The following is a 20,183-nucleotide window of genomic DNA, read 5'->3' as shown; positions in this document are numbered from 1 at the left end:
TATGATAGAGAGGAGTGGTGCATGTGCATAGAGAGTAAGCAAGAAAGGCAGCCACAGAAATAGAGCAAGCCTCCACAATCTAGACAATCTACTATCATTTAAAGCACTAACTTATTTATTGGAATATCAGTGCATTGATAGGTCAGTATTGTACTTATCAACTGAAAGATTAAGATCAATGTTTAAAAAAGGGTTATACTGTCTTTCTTCAAATGGGTCAGATTTACCCAGGAGTATAATGCTGAGGCCCTACAGTGATTAAACAGAGATTGAACAGTCTGATTTGTCCTTGGTTAACCATAAACACACACACACACACACACACACACACACACACACACACACACACACACACACACACACACACACACACACACACACACACACACACACACACACACACACACACACACACACACACACACACACACACACACACACACACACACACACACACACACACACACACACACACACACACACAGAAGGATCATGGTACCACACATGAAAAAGCAGTCAAATGCTCAATACATTACAAAGCAGATTGAAAACACATTGTGGACAACAAAAAGCTCAGTAAACTATTCACAACTAACTAAACATCCAGAATTGTTCAAACCACAAACATTTACCAAAGCAAAACACTACAACCCCCATAGCACAAAATGCTGACGTGTGCATGCCATTCTTTTTATGATCATGGATGCTTGTTGTGCAGATCGTGAGAATTGAACTGCTCCAGCTCTACAATACTATTAAAAAGCTGTTTCTCAGGGAACGTTGGCTGAGCATGCACGCTCTTGTTCATCATTCACACAATTCCTCTCGCTTTGAGCTTGAAGCTGCCCAGTGGCCCATTTTAAGCTTTACTGGAGCAGCAAGGGTTAAATTAAATGATTGCTTTGAAGTGAGTTAAATGCTTGTTTACCCCTTCATATTCCTCATGCAAATTCCCCCAGCAGTTCTGGAGATCTCCGGTTTCATCTTCATGATCTCAGATGAAATAAAATCCTGGCCAACCTAGATTTCAGTCATAATCAAAATTACAGAGACTCAAAGGAGACAATTTCTGCAAATGGCTGTCAATAGTTAGTTTTATTCAAATTTGTTGAAATTCAGTATTTACAAAGAAAAATACAGAGTGAAATATCTATGTAGGAGATAAAATATTTTATATTGTCTGAGACTTGAATGTTAGTTCTTCCTGAATGTACACGCAGAACTGAAATACAGCAAGGTCTCAATGCTCAGCTGGTGTCAGATCTAAGACCTCGATGGATTTTCGTTGAGTCTCTTTGAGAGGATACATGCTGTGCAGAAATGGTGGCCTGAGGCATGCTTGTGTTCAAACCCTGCCACCTCTCACTCACAGGTCCAGGTGAAAACTCTGCCCCAGGCATCGCCTGCCAACAGAGTAGCATGGCTCCTACACAGAAGAGAAGATGCTTAAATAATGTGAAAATTGTTTCCAATCAGTGAGGTTATATAAATGTATTCTGTTGTAAAGCAGGAAATAATACAATGTGAGTCAGAGTTGGTGAGAGTATGTTTGTTAGTTCCAGAACTTTATTAGTTTTGAAATATAATTCAAATTAAATGTTTAAAAAAAAGAAAAGAAAAAAAAAGTTAAATGTTTGCAAATGTAAACTAAATCTGTGAGCAGATGCATGATATTTACTGTACCTGGACATGGCCAGCGCTGTGATGGCCGGATTATTTTTGCTGCGGCGTTGCGACATAGCAAGATTTCTGTTCAGCTCTTGACATAACACCAGATGTCTTTCCCAGCCTTTAACCTGGCATGGGCTGCTCACTGTGGATACATCAAGAGAATCCATCAACCCCCATATATTACTAAATCACAGGGCAGGTGCCCACCCTGTCTGTAACCCTGACCCAGCGGTCCCCACCAAAAAAATAAAAAGTGCATTAACACCGTGTTTATCTGCGGTCAGCAGGCCATTAAAGGGAGAAAAATCCCTCAAATATAAATGCTTCAGTGTTACGTAAAGACTTGCCTCAATGTAATTTGCAAGGCATAATACTCCTATGAGGTGACACAGGGCTGTAACCAACGTATGCCAAATTGGATCTGGGTATTATTGCTTTCTAAATTATACATGCACACACACGTCAGCAGAATTACTCATCAGTGTTTACTGCCTCTATGTTTAATAACTTTATAACAACATAATTCCTGCTAGCCCCTAATGCTAGTGAGGGATGGGGTAGGCATTACAAGCTCTCATCTGGAAACAACGCTGTCTAGCTCTGAGATGAGCGGTTAAAAATAATCATCTCACACTTAAGGATTTATCTAATTAGATAGCAAAGGGTTTCTTTTTGAAAACAAGAATCATTTCCTTTTGTGTAGTTGCTTCTTAGTCAGTCTCACAGTTTTGCTAATGTCAGCCATTCCCATCATCTGTGTTGTTAGAAATACAATACCTATATGCATATACCATCCTACTGCCAGTAACATTACCGTCTCTCTCTGTTCGGTCTTGCCCTGGGGACACAGGCTCTTCTGGAGGGCCAGGTAATTGTGTTCTGGTGTACTCTGTCTTCCATATCTGTATGAGAGACACATAACGAGTAGCAAAAATCAGACATAATTCAACATAATAACAAACACACTCACATAAGCACCAGCGTGCACGCACACACACCCCATAACTCAAGGTAATAATAAAGTAATAATACCATTTGTGCGTGTGTGTTGTGCATGTGGCATGGGCACCCAATCCCAAGTGAAGCCCAATTTAGAGTTGGCAGCTTTGATTGCAGAGAGGCAGTATATGCAGTCACACACACAACCCAAATGCTGTTATTAATACCTTGATGGACATCCAAGCTGCTACCTGCGTGGCTAATACCAAAGTAATGACTGCCACATTTGAATACAGTATACTGAATAAAAACAAAGCAACCTCTCTCGCTGATCTATTAGTCCTAAAAAGAGCTGCCAGACAGTGACTGTAAAGACAAACATCCTGTCTCTGTCTCATTATTACACACATACAAAAAAACTCACCCGTATGATGCCGTCTGCACAGCTAGTGACGATGACGTTCTTGGCATCCCACTCGTGTCGCTGAGTAAAGCTGACACACAGGATGTCTGCCAGAGGCCCGCAGGAAGTGTCCGTGCAGGTCAACAGCTGACCCTTCATGGTCCACAGGTAGAGCAGAGGTCCCGCACATGACGCAATCTCCCCCTTGGACAGAGTAATATGGTGTTGACGCCCAATTGCGCAAAGATACACACAGAGATACACAGAAAAGCAAAACGCACACAAAGAGAATATGCATGCTTTCAACAATGAGAATCCTTTCTTCCTCAAGCTGAATGAAGGGGGATCAACATGACAACGGTGAGCCAAAAATGACAAAGAACAGAAGAAGGAGAGGAAAGAGAGAGATTTTCAGAGTTGTGTAGGAAGAGAATTACAAAGGAGATCAAGAAGGTGGACTTACGGTGAGTTCATTGATAGCCAGTGCAGAGATGCTGGTTGTGTGTCCCGCTAACTGGGTGACGTAGCTTAGCTCATCCATATCCCACAGGATACAGGTGAGGTCACGGGAGCCACTTACCATCATGCTGTGGACCTCAGACACAGCCAGGCATGTCACAGAATCTGTGTGACCATATAACGGCTATGAAGAAAAATTGTGTCGGTGTTATATTGAGTGTGTAAGTGTGTGCAAATACATTTAGGAGGTTACTGTTAAATTGCAAATAGACATGCAGACAAACTAACCTGTCTGAGTTTCATGTGAGTGAGTTTGTCCTTGTTGACAGCTACATCCCACACACACACCACAGTGCTGGTTCCTGCAGTGACGATGGTTGTCGGGTTGGGACAGGCGGCGCACAACGTCTTCCCCCAGTCACACAAACTCTCACACACAGCAAAGGTCTAGAGATAGACAGACCATTATGACTTTATGTGTATATTAAAGGTGCAATATGTAATACTGACAGCTAGTGTTTAAAATAGTTACTGCAGTACAAATTCAAAATACTGGAGAGGGTCGTCTCCCCCGTGCCCTCCTCCCCAGACTCAAAGTTCACGTTGGTTGCCAGGCTGAGACCGCAGCATTCACAACAATGTTGCTGGACACTTGTCTTACGCTGCAGATCCACTTTTGCGACACGACTGAAGAGTGGTGTTGCGTCCATTTTCGCTACTCGGAACTAAAGTTTCATGAGCATTTTTGTAGTAGGATGTCTACAACAAAGGACCCGCGAGAGACTTCCCCCAGTCTCCCCTGTGCTCTACTTCTATTGGATAGTTGCGTTCAACGGATTAATTTGCATAAAGATGGGCATCGGCCAGCTTTTTGACACGTAGCATTTTTTCAAATGCAGTGCCGCCTTCCCGGGATGCTTTGCGTGCGCACTTCCTTGGCGTAGATTTAGCTACGGTGGGAACCACTAAAAATAACACTAACGTTAGCTACCTTGTCGTCCTCGCCACCCGACTGAACACACTTTACTGGCTTAGAATTACGGCAAAAATCACTAAACACACTGCAAACTCATGTTCCTCTCGTCCCAATTTACAGCCCCCCTTTCTTGGCTTAAAATAACTCACCGTTCTCGGCTACGGCCGCTAAAGAGGCCAACATTACACGTTGTAAACAGCCATGGCCCACTTGCCTGGTCCTCCTGTAATGTTATCAGTTAAGCGGCGTTAGCCAGGACCAGTCAGTATCACTTTACTGGCTGTCTCAATTGTTTTTGAGAGTAACCACCTCGGGTACTCTCTAATTCAACGTGAGTATACGAATGTTGAAATGATATGAAATGCTCGTCCCTTGTACCTGTTCAGAAAGAAATTTGACAACTCTGCATCCTTGGGCTCTAAGCTGTCTCCATCTTTCAAATACATCTCCAATATTTACCCGGGGTTTGTTATGTCTGTGGTCACGCAACTGTTAGAAACATGGCAAGTTTTTTTCAGGTCGGTACTCTATCTCCCTTGATCCCGTTCCGTTTGTTTGCTGCTTCCATGGCTGTACTACAGCTGTAGCGCGCTGGGTTTACATTTTCACAGGTATATCTGGCAACCCGGACTGGCTGTCAAACTGTACAGTTATACCAACACACAGGCCAAAACACAAACATACGTTCCGGAAATTTCAAAAGGAGAAAATAGTGGCATTAGCATTGTTGTCAGAAAAGATAGTATTTCAACTTAGCGTGTTTCCTTAATATCTGATGACGCCTTGGGATCATTTTTGGATTTATTACAGTAAATATATTACATATTGGACCTTTAAGTATAGATGATGCAGTGAGTGAATTCATATTTTAGCAGTTTAGCATATTAAATATTTTCACAAGAGTTACATTTTCTTGATTTTAAATTATTTTTCAAATGATCTTCACTTTAAACAGTAACAATAATCATATTGCTCCCCAAAGTATCTTGCAGCATTGTATGTATGAACAGAAACCAAGACAATGCTGAGATAACAGATACAGTGTGCGGAGGGCAAGAGATGGCATTGCCAGGTATGGTAAATACACAGAACTATTTAAATAGCTGTCAAGAAATCAGCTGACAGAGCTAAGACAGCAGTGTGTAGCACTATCAAGTAAGTGAAAGCTTGGCAGATCGCCTCACTTTTTTGACTGAGCACGACTAGCGATACAAGAGTCCACTAATGAGCTGACTGTGTGTGGCTTGACCCATAATCCAGTGAGAAGCTTCATATCAGGTAGGTGATTAAATTGGGTAAAATTACGTTTCTTTAAATGTTTCTTTAGACTGATACTGAGCACTATCTAATTGATAAAAGGGAGTACATTGTATAATTATTAAAGTTTCATTAATGTATGGATCCAATACTTCTGGATTTAAAAACTAATCTATACTTTGTGGGCAGGCAATTGTTTCATTTCAATTTGATTCATGCAAGTGGGTGGAGAGATGGAAGGTTGTGAAATAATACAAACAATATCAAATTGATCTAGTGTACAGGCAAACAAACATACCTTTTCTGTGGCATAGTTTCCAAAGGCACAGCTGTTGTCAGGGAAGCCCCAGCTGAAGAAGCAGCCCAAAAGAGGCGACAGGAGGAGACGGTTTCTCTCCAGGACTATAACCTCTTTTTCCAGACACAGTATCTGACCTACCGGGCCTCTCTGCAGCTCTGCAGAAAAGTTTACAGTGTTACTGAGAGTGGGGCCCCATAAGCAAGACGTTTTGGAAGAAAGCCAGGAGGGTGTTTAAAATAACAACAAAGGTTAAACCATAAAAAGTGACCTCATTCTGCCTTTTGTGTACCTGAATGAACTTGCCTGGACAAATAAAGGTAATGGCTCTTCAAAAACATCACATTAAAGAGTTTGGTAGCTCAGTAAACTTGTAAAGAATTTCATTAAATTGCTAACTACAGAAAACTGGGCAATTAAAACAGCTATTCCCAGATAGGCTCTGTCCTGGGGGGACACCTGCATCCTGAACAGCACAAGTTGTACAGTACGTGTGTGTGTGTGTGTGTGTGTGTGTGTGTGTGTGTGTGTGTGTGTGTGTGTGTGTGTGTGTGTGTGTGTGTGTGTGTGTGTGTGTGTGTGTGTGTGTGTGTGTGTGTGTGTGTGTGTGTGTGTGTGTGTGTGTGTGTGTGTGTGTGTGTGTGTGTGTGTGTGTGTGTGAGGTAGTGAGAGAGTGGCTGTAATTGTGCCTGTAATTGACCAATTCATGCAGGAACAGGCAGAAATCACTACATACTATCACCAGTTTTGTTTTTTCGTGTAAATCCCCAGAAAGAAGTTGTGTCTGCATCAGTTTTAGCGTTCCTCCTCCTATTCATCTCTATCTGCTTATTGATCAGATCAGACACTCACAGATTTAATATGAAATGTAATATGCAGGAATCTCTCCCTGAGCATTCGCAGATTCATCTCCTCTCCCTCAGTGGGCCTGTAGGGATCTTCAGATTATTAAGTAGGGCTCAGCGGAAGAGTCATCTCCATATTGTAGCTCTAAAAGATAGCTTCTTCTACCCTTCCATAGTGTAAATTAATCTATGGACATTCTCGCTCTGTTTCAACGATCCCCTTGAGACCTGGGCACATCCTATATATAATAATTGACATCAAACGGTGTGAAATAAAATAAAGCAGAAACAACAAAGCAACAAATGGAGAGGACTATAACTGATTGAATTTAGTTTACTTTGCAGAAAATAGCTAATTTAGTTTAGTTGTTTGGAAATATATGTTGTTTATAAGGCTATGTTACGATTTGCTTTAATTTTATACCTTCATTTAAAGGAATAGACATTTGGGCTTAGAGTACGCTAAATATGAAGCTACAGTCAGCAGCCAATTAGCTTAACTTAGCATAGAGACTGGATGCAGGTGGAAACAGCTAGCCTGGCTCTGTCCACTGGTAAAAAAAAAAAAAAAGCTCACTAATTAACACATTACATCTCATTTGTATAATGTGTACAAAATGAAAAATTGTTTCATATTTAGCGCTCAGACATGAGTGGCATCTATCATTTCATAAAACTTTTGGCAGCAAAGCAAAAAAGCTTATTTCCCAAAATGTCAAACAATTCCTTTAAGATTAAGATATCATATTTTCTGTCTGAGTTCCTCTTTTAATTTTTAGCTGTACCTCTGAATGGTTGCACGGTGGTCTTTAGTTTATCCAGTTTGAAGAAAAATGGAGTTGGATGGGGTGGTGATGATCCATCTTTCTTAGTGCCACTGCGAGGTGGATGTGGCTTGGTGAAGAGCTATGGGAAAGACACAGATGATTTACAAAGAAAGATTATTTCCAAAAACAATATGATACATTTACATGCAGGAAGAAATGTATTTTTTGCATTTCATCCACTTAGCTTTTTCTCTTTACCTGTTTGGGAACCTGGCCAAAATTGCTGATGTATCCCAAGATTGTGCTCTTGATGAGGGGATCCTTATCATCCTGCCGGCCTCTCTTAGCATAGAAGTAAGGGTGGAACGTGTTAACACTTTCTACAGCAGCTGGGCCTTGTTGCCGGTACCCGAAAATCAGGTCGATCCATAGGTGGAGGTGGGCACTCACATAGTCACTTTCCAAGGCCTAAGGGAAACAGTGCAGGATATTGTGGCATAAACTACAGTAAGACCACCTAGTCAAGTAATATTACAAAACTACTATACATGCACTGTGCACTCTTAAAACACAGCGGTGTGCAGTGCATGTTATTACAGTGGGACCAAAACCATCAGTCAAACTGTTAATATGAGAGTTTAGAAACACATGAAACTTCTCCAAGAATGCACAACCAATCAAATTATTCAGGTACAGTATGATTTCTTCCAAAAGTCAATTTAGAAGTGTAGAACAGCAGGAAGCTTCACAGCTGTGTTATGAGCGTATCTTCATGTTTAAATTAAAGAATGATTTGGGTAGAATTAGCCAGAGATTGGTTTTGAAGAGTTAATAAGGTAAAGTGGACATTATGACCAGCATGTGTATCCTTATACCCAATCTTAATAAACCCATCCAAGAATAAGAGAAAACTGAAGAAAAAAAACATCATAACAAGGATATATTGTCCTGAGTTAATTTGTCTATGGAAGAAAAAAACAATCTTCTAAAGTCACTAATTTTATGAGAATGGTGGGCAATATGAGTAGTTCAGTAGATTACAGAGTGATAACCATCATAGATGCCCCAGGAATGGAAAAAGGGAGGGTCACACTAAAGAAATCAGACCAACAGAGAGAAAAAGAACAGAGATATAAAATAAACCCACACAGAGAAAGAGAAGAAAGAGCAGAGAAAAGAGGGAACATATTCAACTTGCAGAAATAATGGCATTATGAATAAAATAGTGAGTATTGTGCCTGCCCTGAATAGTGTTAAAAAGGCTTGTTGTCCTTCACTGTCTGGCATCTAAAACTTCAGATACATGCCTTTTTATAGATTTTCTTGACAAGAAAAACAATTGGTCATTATATTTGAAAACAGTCAGTGCTAAAAGAATTTAACTGAACCAAACTCAATGAGACAAGATGGCCTTTAGAGAATATAATGAATAAGACAGTGGCTGTTGTGAATAAGATCTGTCTCTTATACTGTGGTAGAAACAATGAAGACAAACAGACTGACTGCAACCAACACTATTACAGTGGATACTTGTTTTAGATACAAAAACAGTGCCTCTTATGTGTACATAAACCAGCTAATATTAACAAACATTATTAGGTCTAATGGAAAAGGTTCCTGTATGTAATAGGCCAGACTGGCCAATTGTAACGGACAAGCCTGGTGAGGTTGGGGGGGGCAGGGGGTGTCACTGACCTCTCGATGGATTCTAATAAACTCTTGGGGGTCACCTTTCGCCCATGGAGGCAGCTCCACGTCTCCCAGAGCGGTACCATCCTCCATACAGCCTACAGAGATATGGATAAACAGTACACACAGCATGCTGGGTCACATCTCTGTATGTCATCCTTGAAAAGGAGTTTAAATATACCCTGTGGAGTTTTCTTCCCCACTGGTGGCACTATGGAGCAATGTTTTGAAAAGTGGTTTGTCATTTTTGTGCTTAACTAGCACACGGACAAGGACGCCAATGTATGTACATCCCCGCTAGTCGATGTAAGCAATTTCAAAATTGTCTTTCCAAATGATTTATGAGGAAGGAAATGTATTCTACACATTTGTAAGGCTTCTAGAATAAATACAATGTGTTTTGGTAATTTAAAAACCACTGAATGTAAACAGTTGTATTTGTTTACAAGAAAACTCAACAGGGTACCTTTAAAGAATAAGCTGGTGATATTGTATATTTTTTATTGCCATCAAAGTCCATGGACAGACCAAATACCATAAACTATTAAAAACATGTGTTCCCTCATTACGATGAGCATCCGGTTTTAAAGATTGATGTCTTCTAGAAACAAATGGGCTTGGGACTGAAAGCCACAGACAGTGGAAGGGAAGTCCGAAAGTATTGAGAGATGGACTAACACATTGTTGGTTTGCTGACAATAAGGAAAAAATAAAATAATGATAATCCTTTGAGCACATAACTAACAGAAGGAGCTTGCATAAGGCATATATCTTTGCAGGAAATAGTGTGACTGACCCAGCTGGATGTGGTTGGAGTTGAGCAGGAAGTCAGACAGGTAAAAGAACTCTGGGATCAGCTCTCGGACGTCCCCTGTGTTGTCTCTGGAGGCCGACTCCCACTCCTTCTTTACGCTGTGAAACATCCGCTCTGGTATATCAAACCCTCCCTGTGGGGAGAGAAGGCACAACACTGTCAGACCTCTCGCACACTGTTGAACCAAACTTTGCAAACAGGCATTATTAATAAAGTAGTCCGCTTGATTCAGTGTAGTGAACCATATTTTATATTCCTCATTGTGTTATGTAAGCAAGAAATATTTGCTACTATTTGAAGGAAGCTTTTCATCTTTCTGTAAAATTCCATAATCTATGATGGAAATCTCATGAGAGAGAATGTAATTTAGAGTAAAACAATTACCTCAATGAATGAAAATAGCATATATACTGGTAAACTCGGTTAGATATGTAAATCCAGTTATGGATATTACTACACACCCGTTATGCGCTTCAGAAGACAAAAAGGCTCCATAATTCACCAGACTAACATCTTTATTGCTTTATTCTGACTATCAAATATGCATGCCTTTTCATTATAATCAATTGGATGCTGTATTGTAAATTGGTAACATCTGTGGGCATTTGCATTGGCTTCTTTAAGATGCTTTCTGTAATTATTTGCATATATATTGAAATCTCCCTATAATCTGCTTTAATGCCAAAAACAACATGAAACAGAATCTGGAGTTCGGAAAATAGGTCATATTAGAGTCAGATTATTAGCAAGTTTATGCTTGAAAGTAAAAATGTACAAAGTGATGCAGGTCAATGGGAATCTGGAGCACTGGGTTTGCCGGCAGTGCCAGTGGGTTAGTGGGAACAGACCAATAAACTGAACTTTCTTTCATTTCTCCAGAAAAATCAAGACCACACCTGCAGTCGTCAGCAGTGATTCAATTCAGAATTTGTCCTACATCATACCATTATACACAATATATTATACATTTAACAATTACTATAACATGTTTGCATGTGTAGATTTGAATGCATGTATTCATGTGTGTGAGACTCCAAGGTGCTAGATGAGCCTTGCATTCATGCCAAAAGGACATGGTTAGTGGAACTGAAAGTCTTGTGCTGTAGCTGTTAGACAGCAGGTTTAGATTGTATCTGATTCATCAACAGACCACTTCAATTGCTAAAGGCAATGGATTCAGAAACGCTTCATTCCTGTCTGTCATCATGCAGTTAACTTTGAACTATTCTAAGTTTTTATGATTGACCGCTCTTTTTTCTTTAAAGGTTATTTTTTCGGGCTTTGTATGCAATTTTTTTTTATTAGCTAGTACAGATAGACAGGACAGGATGGTGCTAAAGAGAGGGCATGGTCAGATTCAAAGCCAGGCCGCTGCCAAGGACTCGCTGTACCAGGTGAGCTATAGGTTGCCCCATGATTGACCTTTCTGATAAAATGTTTGCTGTGATAAATTCACATTAGAAGGTGTAGTTGTTTAGTATTATACTTTTGCATGTGATGGATGTATTTAATGTCATGGCACAAACTAATTGTGTGCTCACAAAGAAAAGATTCTTCCATTTTCTATTCTATGGTATTCTGAACTAAAGAAGTACATTTTTTGTGTGAAAATGGGTCAGTACCAACCTTTGGGCACTGATCCACCAAACTTTATCCAATACCAGCTTATTTATTTTAAGGGCATACAAATGCACCAACAATGAGTGTCCAAGTGCTCACCTGCAGTGCCTGGAAGGTGTGTGAAAACGGCTCCATCCGGACAAGGAAGGAGGCCACTATGATGGCTGAGGAGTAGTGGGTACAGTAGTGGCATTGTGTCGACAAATTTTCTATGGAGTAAAAGTGTGTTGAATGAAAAGTACAGTGAAGAGCAAAAGAAAAAAAGAATGAAAAGTAAGGGGCTGAAGTCATACCTTCCCCTTCAATGTTCCCAACTTCTTCATATCTTTGGATGAACATCTGTCGCCTTTTCTCTGTCTGAGCTCCCATTGGCTTAGAGAGGTCACGGAAAGTTGCGGGATTTGACAGATCGAGCGTCTATCAAGGATAGAGATAAATCAAACCTGTAACACTTTCATTACCCCACCCCCCTCCAATATGAATGAATGTGCCACTGTATGTGATCTAACCTCTGACTGGTAGTCAGCTAGGACCCACGGGAAGACTGGATACTGCATCAGGTCATTGTATGTTCTCCCAGCAATGGTGTTCAGATGCATCAAGTACTCAAAGTTACTTATTTCCCCTCTCTGGAGGACAGACAAGAGTAATATTAAGTAGATAACCACCTTACATAACACATGTAAATAGTAACAAAAGATATGGACCTGGGCTACTATTAATGTCACATCTGTTCAACATTTTGGCAGTCTCTACTGATGTCAAAGGAGTAAGAAGTTAATCTGTAAGCATAAACAACTCTGACAAAAGGGCTGTGTTTGTTGTATTACCTGCCAATTACCAAGGGCTGCCTTTTCAACCACCGGTATCTTCCTAAAGCACAATAAAAAACAAACCAACAAATACCTTGAATTAGCATCAGAGGCTAATCACTGAGCAATGCCTACCAACACAAAGTCGTTCTGCTTGCTCTGTTGCCTAGCAACCCATGTTGAAATGTAACACAGCCAGAGTTCTGAAGCAGCAGAGTGGAGGTGAGTGAGTGAAACTGAAATTGTGTGTTCACAGCTGTAGGAGCAGTTATGTGCTTGAGGTGAGCTACACTTTGTAGCATAAATAGTGAGTAGAGATGTGGAGGGTGTAGCATGTTGCCATCTGTAGGTTGTGAGGAAATATACTTTATTATACTTAAGTAGCACTGTAACTTGTCTGACTAGCCTCCATCTGCATAGTGAGCGATTTAAAAGAGGAAGTAATGTTTTTCTTTGAGCAGTACGTTTTTAAATGACACGCAGATGTTAATAATTACAGGTTAAAACAAGGAACAACTTTCTTTCTTTCAAATTCATCTGGCAGAACAGTTCACTGATTTCCAAGAACAAATAATAAGACTTCCTGCTTAGACAAGTTCAGCTAAGACAAATAGTTTCTCTTTAGTTGTTTTTTTTTTCATTTAGTTAGCCTAACGCTAACGTGTTTGTTCAGAGAATGTTGTAAGGTGATCCTTTAATAGGCATTCACTCAAATGGAAGTTTCTGCTTTACTGCGGAGTACAAAAAACTGCTCAATCAAAATACCTTGTTTCCAATTAATCTACCAGAACGTGTTTGGCTAAACAGAACATCTATACTGAATGACAATGTTGCTGAACATTTCATTACGGATTTTACTCATGTAACACCTATCTTAACTTGTTTAATCTAAATTAGCATTCAACTGCTCCTGAAATCTCTTTTTCCTCTGTGGCCAGTAACATGGCAATAAAGTCCTGGCGCCAAGCACCCAGTTGCTAAGTAACGGTATTAAACAAGAGGAGCCTTGACTTTAGGTAAGCTAGAGAAATGTTATACAAAAGGGGCATTACTGATCTTTCCTCTTGACTTCGCCACCACAGAGAGGATTACCAGGTATTATAAGTATAACTTCTACATGCTGACCAAATTGGAAATGTAGTTTTAAAGTGTTTTATGTTTGGTTGCTGTGATATAACATTATGACTTTTTGGTACAAGGGTGAGAGGCGTCGGGTTGAATGGCCGGTTCACAGGAGCTAAAGCTGTTGTTGGTGTGTTTCTAAAACTGAAGACAATCTCATTACTCGATTAACGAAAACTCAGAAAAAAAGAAGATATAATATGGTGAGTAGATAACTTTGTTTATGTTGAAAATTTAAGGTTTAACAGAAGGAAACCAACTGAAAAAAAACAATAAATGGGTTTAGAGAGTGAGGGGCTATTTGAAGTGTATCCAATAACTCCTCCCCTCGTCCAATAACTCCTGACCAAATTATTTTGTAAAACTACACTAAATCAATCATTGCATTTGGCCCAGTATGTGTTATCTAATTGCAGGCAATCATTTCATGCAATAGTTTTCTATAGGAGGTTATAATGGGAACAAGCACCAGTGGATAACCTCTCTCATCCTGAGGATGATGAATGAGGCGAGAGAGGGCCTTGGGGTGTAACACAGACAAAAACAGACACACACCTTGCTCTTTTAGACACGGAGGGGAGAAGCGCAAAGCCCTGATCACACTCCCAACACTACCCAACTATCATTTATCAAAGTCCTGATTTGACTCTTTGTGCATGCGCACATGTACTGTAGTACATCCATGTACTAAGACACACACACACACACACACACACACACACACACACACACACACACACACACACACACACACACACACACACACACACACACACACACACACACACACACACACACACACACACACACACACACCTCCATCAGTTGAATGGTGAGGAAGCATCAGCACTCATTTGTTTTTGCTGTATTACCCTGTGTCGCCTCTCTCCTATTGTTCCCCTGCATTAGCCTTAATTAGAGAGTCATGCTCTTAAATACCCCCATGGGCAACACTGGGTGAGCACGCACTAGTGCAGACATAACACTGCAGACACACACACACGCACTCAGAGACACAAGCACAGCTCAAGCTCTCATACCTCAGAGAGCATGCTTTCCTGACTGCCCTAGGCCATACATAAGCCCTTGTATCTGAATAAATCACATCAGCCTTACACACACATATTTACACATAAACATACACACAACTCATTTATTTGCTATAGTACTGTGTGGTTGTGTAGATTAGATGAATTATTTGAAATCAGCCTCTTGGGGGCAAAAGTGAGACTGAGCTGAAATTTTAAACTGTCCTGTTCAGTAATTCTCTGTGTTGTTGCAGTACCATGCCCAAAGGGAAGGGAGCCAAAGGGACAAAGCTGACCCTCAAGATAGCCAAAAAGGCAATACGGATGACCCCAGATGGACGGCGCAGACTCACCCTTAGCAACATGGGTATAACCATTTTCCCAAAGTGTCTCCTAAAACTCACCAACCTGGACGAGTTGGACCTCAGCCGAAACCTGATACAGAAACTCCCAAATAACATTGGGAACTTCTCGTCACTGAGATGGCTGGATCTACACAGCAACAAGCTGGAGTCTGTGCCCGAGTCCATCGGCAACCTGGTGGGACTGACCCACCTCAACCTCTCAAACAACCGCCTAATCTCTGCAGGTTTACCCTCCACATTGGGCTTGCTCAGCAGTCTGAAGACTCTCTATCTGGGGATGAACCAGCTGGACACCCTGCCTCCCGCTATGATGGCTCTAGATAGTCTCCAAGAGTTAGGTCTGTTTGATAACCTCTTCATCAATCCACCAGAGTTTGTGAAAGTCCTATGCAACCTCACGAAGGTGAACATGAAACGGAATCCTCTATCGTATGTTCAGGGGGGTGGTGAGGGGAGGCAGAAGGAAAAATCTGAACCAGAGGAAAATGTGTACTTGGTCCATGAGAGCAGCCTGTGTAGGACATGCCTTAAGAGGTGTAAAGAGCAAAGGACAGGGGTTCCTAAAGGAGGAAGAGGAGGAGGAGGAGATGGTGGTGGTGGTGACGCATTTGAAGAGAAAAGGATAAGGACTTACGAAGGACTGATAGTGCCAAACTCAGTGGCTACAATCAATCAAGATGTGTGGAGAATAAGAAAGATGGAGCACACAAATAACCAAACAGCATCGCAAAAGTAATCTTAAACTATTGAACAAATGTAATAAATGTCACTTTTAGGCAACTCTCAAAACTTTAAGAATATTTAGCATATCTTACTATGTCACAACTATATTTTGATTTATTTTCCGTTTCAATTGATGAAATAAAAAGAGTGGTTACATGTTACGGTCTCAAAATGTGTTGTTGGATGACTGTGACTAACTGTCTTACCTGGCATTAGCAATGACCTCAGCAATCCCTCTGCCTTTTAATGCTGACACTACCATGCACAACCTTTAGGGAGAAAGAGAGAGGAAAGAATGACAATCAATCATAATGCTGAAAATATATATTTTTTCCATCCAGTCAAAATAAATGTGGTACCTTTTATATGCAGAGACATGGTCTTTATTCAGGAATACCAGGAAGGCTGAAAGTCCGTTTTTCATGAAGACCTCGATAGCATTGCCCTGATAGTGACAGAGATGCACAGTGGCTCTTTTGCAAATCAGACTTAACTTAATTTGTGTCAAGTAGATATTTTTATCCATCAATCCCTTTTAAACCTAGACCTAACATGCATATTGACTGACTCTTTTATCCACATGCAGAAACAACTAATGGAAAACAACAGAGTAAGTTAACAATCTGATTTCTATGAGTGCTCAGAGAAAAACTTTTACATCTAATGTGAATGCATTCCAACTAAATCCTGTGTAGACATAATCTGAATAAAAGATGCACGTTAATTCAAGGCATCTGCTGGAGCATTAGGATGTCTGACCTCTAAAAGGAAACGCATGAAGCGGGCATCCTTGATATCCTCATAGAGCCAGCGTCTGCATCGGGCTGGTGGCAGCTCTTTACTCAGCATGGTGGAAATATAGGAATCCCTCACACTGGCAGAGAAAGAAAGGGACACAGAGAACGACAGATGACTGATTCAGACAACTAAAAAACGAATGTATGCTCTTTATATGTTTTGCTGTAAATGCACACAGCTGTACCTGCTGGGGTGGTGTTTTCTGCAACAAACATCTCCAGCAGGACTAAGAGTGAATCCCTCACACAAGAGCAGGCTCTCCTTCCCAAACAGCAGCACCCCCTCTGTGACTCTGAGGCCACTTACCGTCACTACACACATCTTAGCCTTTACCTACAGAGAGAGACAGAGAAATACATTAAGCCCTGTGTGAGAGGCACAATACACATCAGCACACTTCTCTCCCGGGACATGACATGGCAGCAACGCAGGCACTTCAGGCTTTACTTGATTGATCATTTTAATCACATATTCTAATCATTATTAAAAAGACACAGTTGAACACTTCATTATCAGAGCTGATTGATGGGGAGCCGTGTGACTGTGTGTTTCATCCAGTGCCAAAGTGGACCCACATGCTGCTTTCAGCACTGGTTGTAGCTAATGCTAACTGCATTGTGATGATGTGTGGATAATTCTATTGTCTCTCCTCATTTCACAGTGAGTGTGTGCACCTGGCTGTCTCCCTGTGTTGGCCCCTCTGCCGGCCCTCTGGGACACAGCGCCCCAAAACCATATGGGGCCCCAACATACCCGCAGGCCCCTCACAATTTATACTAATCAAATAAGACTCCCTACCTCCAGACACAGAGTCACACACTTTGTGGAGGAGGAGGCACTGCCTGGCCATTATTAGGAAAATTAATCACTGCCAAGCACACAATAGGAAACCTGCTAAGTGATCAGAACCTCTGGTCTGAATGCACACAGAGACACGCTATGATGGATAATATCACTTGTCACGGGAAATTGTTTAAGGAGAGTCAAGGTGAGCAAGTCTCAGCTACATGGCCCAGGAATCTCACATTGAGCTATATCATGGTCAGATCGTACTGTATGGCAGTATTCCATCAGTGAATGCTGTCCCTAACAATGACTAGATTTCAGAAAAAAAACTAGTTACATTTATTGTTTTCAAAGATTAAATACATAACAATAAACTAGTTTCCTTATCTCCTTACTGTGCACTGGACAGATATGCGTTATCAGTCTGTGGGTGATTTAGCGCATGATGGGAAGAAGGAGAGAAAAGGAGGACTTTTATTGACTGAGAGCCTAATGTCAGACCATTGATTTCTCCCCACACACATTACTGTCATAATCACACTATTGGCGCTGGCAAGCTAATTATGAGTGGGTCTCCCTTTGTGTGTTACTGTGTGTGTGTGTGTGTGTGTGTGTGTGTGTGTGTGTGTGTGTGTGTGTGTGTGTGTGTGTGTGTGTATGCCAGTTAGTCCGTGTGTGCATTTTTCAGAGCTAATGACTGTGTTTATTTGACAGGAAGCTCAGCAGGACTCACACACTGAACCACTGCAAGACAACAGGACACACTTACACACATCACACACTTACTAAGCGGATGCAAGACAGCTTGCATCACCTCCTACTGTTTTTATTAATACTTCTGTCAGAAACATTAAAAGCCTCGGCTGGTTGCCGGAGTGATGAGAGTCCCTGTCAACATGTGCCTTGGTTTCTAACTCACTGGAAGAATGCGAAGAGCTGAGCTGGGCCTTGACATTAAAACATTACACTAATGAGGAAAGATGAAATTCTGATAGCAGCGCTGGGCTATTGGAATCCCTTAGTCTACATCAGATAATTATGATTGTGAATATTAGCAGGGTGGGGAGGAATGTTGTTTTAAACGCAGCATACCAACACACCCTCCTGTGCTACAGTACCTCCTCTCCAGGGTGCAGCTCCTGCAGGATGATGCGTATGTCCTGGCAGTCTTGTGTGTGGGAGCAGGATTCGGGGGTGAAGGGGTCGGGGGGACCCTCAGTGACAGCAGCTGTCTCATTCAGAACAGGGAAGAAGGTCAGACGGTCAAAATCCTGTCCCCCCACCTCTTCATCCTCCTTAGCCTCTGCTCCAACTTCACATAGGATCTTAGGTTCTGTTACAAAGGAAACACATTTTCCCACTGAACTTACATCCATCACCCGCATTATAGTAAAAACAAAATAATCAAAAAATCATTTTTACCTGTGTCACCTTCTGTTCTAGTTTTGTTATCCTCTGACATGCCAGTCCTTAAACCCAGACACAGCGTTCCTAGCACCTGTTGTGACAACACATTGCAGTGTTAAGAGGTTGAACACTGAATAGGACCCTGCTCCACATATTCTGCTTTAAACTAAAAGGCTATACCTGTTTGGATCGTCTCAGAGCCTTTCTGCGAATGCGTGATCTGGTCCGGTTGGGTCCTTCAGCAGCATTTTGCACCCAGTCTCGGTTCAGCAGCACCCCTGGGCCAGGGCCAAACACAGCTCTCTCCCTCAGCAACTCAGCCTCCACATGCAGCCACTTGGAGCTCACTCGCTCCCACTCACTGGCTCTTAACTGGGGCGCAGAAACAGGCCCGGATAGGAGGAATAGATGAGACAGAGATAACCATTATTACAGATGTAATTTTGGCTTTTTGATTACATTCATTTCAGTATATTCTTGGTTATTTATTACTTTAGTACTATATACTATAGTCATTTTTGACAAACCTGTAAGTGGCTTGTCCTCATATTCTCAAACATGCTGTGGCCTCTCTGTCGATGTGACTCCATGTAGGACAGAAACTCCTACAAGAAAAGGAGAGTAACCTGATGGGTGCAAATGAAAAGAGCGAGCCGCACAATCGCTCTTCCTCTAGCTCATATTGTAAACACACAGCACACATCATGTTCACAGAGATTGCATATTCATAATGGTATTGTTGTTTCCTCATGCAATTACATTGCATTCATACAATTACATCTGTTCTAAATTGCATTCACTGGGCAAAATAAGCTAGTGGCTACAGTCTTACAATAACCCTGTCTGGAAATGTAATCATTTGTTGGTGTGATCTAATTAACATAAACATTAATATCACTGAGCCACGCCACAGTCAAGGGCAAGGCTAGTGTGTGTACCTTTACTGTGGGTGAGTGTATGTATGTATGTATGTGTCGATTAAAAGCGAAAAGAAAAAATTGAAAAACCCCAAAACAGAGCCGTGTTGACACTGCAGGATGCTCATGTTCAGCAGACACACTGGGATCATATTCTGACTGTTAACTGCTTCATTAAGCCCATCATCACAGCGGTGCTCGCTGAGAGACTAGTGAAACAACATGTGTCCATCCTCACAGCTGACCCAGGAAAGCCATTTAATTGACTGAATGAACATGCAATAGCTCTTTATATCTAGTCTTATTTACAGATGCTAATTCTGTGTTTTGCCGAATAACCCCATTAATGCAATAATTGATTTCAAGCACAATCAAAAAAACAACTACTTCTGTAATACAAGAGATGCAAAAATTCAACATAATTTCAGAATAAACCCATGTGTAAAAGTTGACAACAAACTTTGAAAAGCCCTCTGGAGAATGAAAA

The 20,183-nt window shown here is 41.2% G+C and overlaps 2 protein-coding genes across 9 annotated transcripts in view; one reads left to right on the top strand and one right to left on the bottom strand.

Moving 5' to 3' along the window:
• Nucleotides 1-1,076: 1,076 nt before the first annotated feature.
• wdfy4 (WDFY family member 4) overlaps nt 1,077-20,183 on the bottom strand; it is a 44,114-nt gene continuing 25,007 nt past the window's right edge. For 3 of the 5 annotated variants that reach the window (XM_039783448.1, XM_039783447.1, XM_039783449.1), the window contains 23 exons: nt 19,307-19,384; nt 18,960-19,151; nt 18,795-18,870; nt 18,491-18,705; nt 16,771-16,919; nt 16,548-16,662; nt 16,148-16,233; nt 15,995-16,057; nt 12,569-12,611; nt 12,248-12,367; nt 12,032-12,155; nt 11,838-11,947; nt 10,101-10,251; nt 9,311-9,402; nt 7,874-8,083; nt 7,634-7,754; nt 6,004-6,161; nt 3,761-3,919; nt 3,477-3,656; nt 3,035-3,217; nt 2,486-2,573; nt 1,684-1,813; nt 1,077-1,426 (listed from right to left, as the gene is read on the bottom strand). In XM_039783448.1, the coding sequence (XP_039639382.1) occupies nt 1,363-1,426; nt 1,684-1,813; nt 2,486-2,573; nt 3,035-3,217; nt 3,477-3,656; nt 3,761-3,919; nt 6,004-6,161; nt 7,634-7,754; nt 7,874-8,083; nt 9,311-9,402; nt 10,101-10,251; nt 11,838-11,947; nt 12,032-12,155; nt 12,248-12,367; nt 12,569-12,611; nt 15,995-16,057; nt 16,148-16,233; nt 16,548-16,662; nt 16,771-16,919; nt 18,491-18,705; nt 18,795-18,870; nt 18,960-19,151; nt 19,307-19,384 (2,907 nt within the window). In that variant the 3' untranslated portion in view covers nt 1,077-1,362. Of the gene's footprint in view, nt 1,427-1,683; nt 1,814-2,485; nt 2,574-3,034; nt 3,218-3,476; nt 3,657-3,760; nt 3,920-6,003; nt 6,162-7,633; nt 7,755-7,873; nt 8,084-9,310; nt 9,403-10,100; nt 10,252-11,837; nt 11,948-12,031; nt 12,156-12,247; nt 12,368-12,568; nt 12,612-15,994; nt 16,058-16,147; nt 16,234-16,547; nt 16,663-16,770; nt 16,920-18,490; nt 18,706-18,794; nt 18,871-18,959; nt 19,152-19,306; nt 19,385-20,183 lie in introns of those variants that run through there. The other 2 variants (XM_039783450.1, XM_039783452.1) reach the window with 2 other exon arrangements.
• lrrc18a (leucine rich repeat containing 18a) lies at nt 12,620-15,804 on the top strand. Of its 4 annotated transcripts, XM_039783455.1 has the most exons (4): nt 12,620-12,772; nt 13,489-13,566; nt 13,750-13,875; nt 14,955-15,804. In XM_039783455.1, the coding sequence occupies exon 4, from the start codon at nt 14,959-14,961 to the stop codon at nt 15,799-15,801; it is 843 nt and encodes a 280-aa protein (XP_039639389.1). In that variant the 5' UTR covers nt 12,620-12,772; nt 13,489-13,566; nt 13,750-13,875; nt 14,955-14,958; the 3' UTR covers nt 15,802-15,804. The 4 variants fall into 4 exon arrangements, with proteins under 4 accessions (XP_039639389.1, XP_039639392.1, XP_039639391.1 ...); XM_039783458.1 differs by lacking the exon at nt 13,489-13,566 and having other exon boundaries at nt 12,731-12,772; XM_039783457.1 differs by lacking the exon at nt 12,620-12,772 and having other exon boundaries at nt 13,558-13,645.

Source organism: Perca fluviatilis, chromosome 19 (genome assembly GCF_010015445.1).
Source record: "Perca fluviatilis chromosome 19, GENO_Pfluv_1.0, whole genome shotgun sequence".
Classification (NCBI taxonomy): Eukaryota; Metazoa; Chordata; class Actinopteri; order Perciformes; family Percidae; genus Perca; species Perca fluviatilis.
The sequence above is the reverse complement of the archived record's forward strand: the minus strand, read 5'-3'. Positions and strand labels throughout refer to the sequence as shown.

Bases quoted from the DNA above. Each gene is read 5' to 3' on its own strand.
- lrrc18a (XM_039783455.1), top strand. From the start codon at position 14,959: ATGCCCAAAGGGAAGGGAGCCAAAGGGACAAAGCTGACCCTCAAGATA.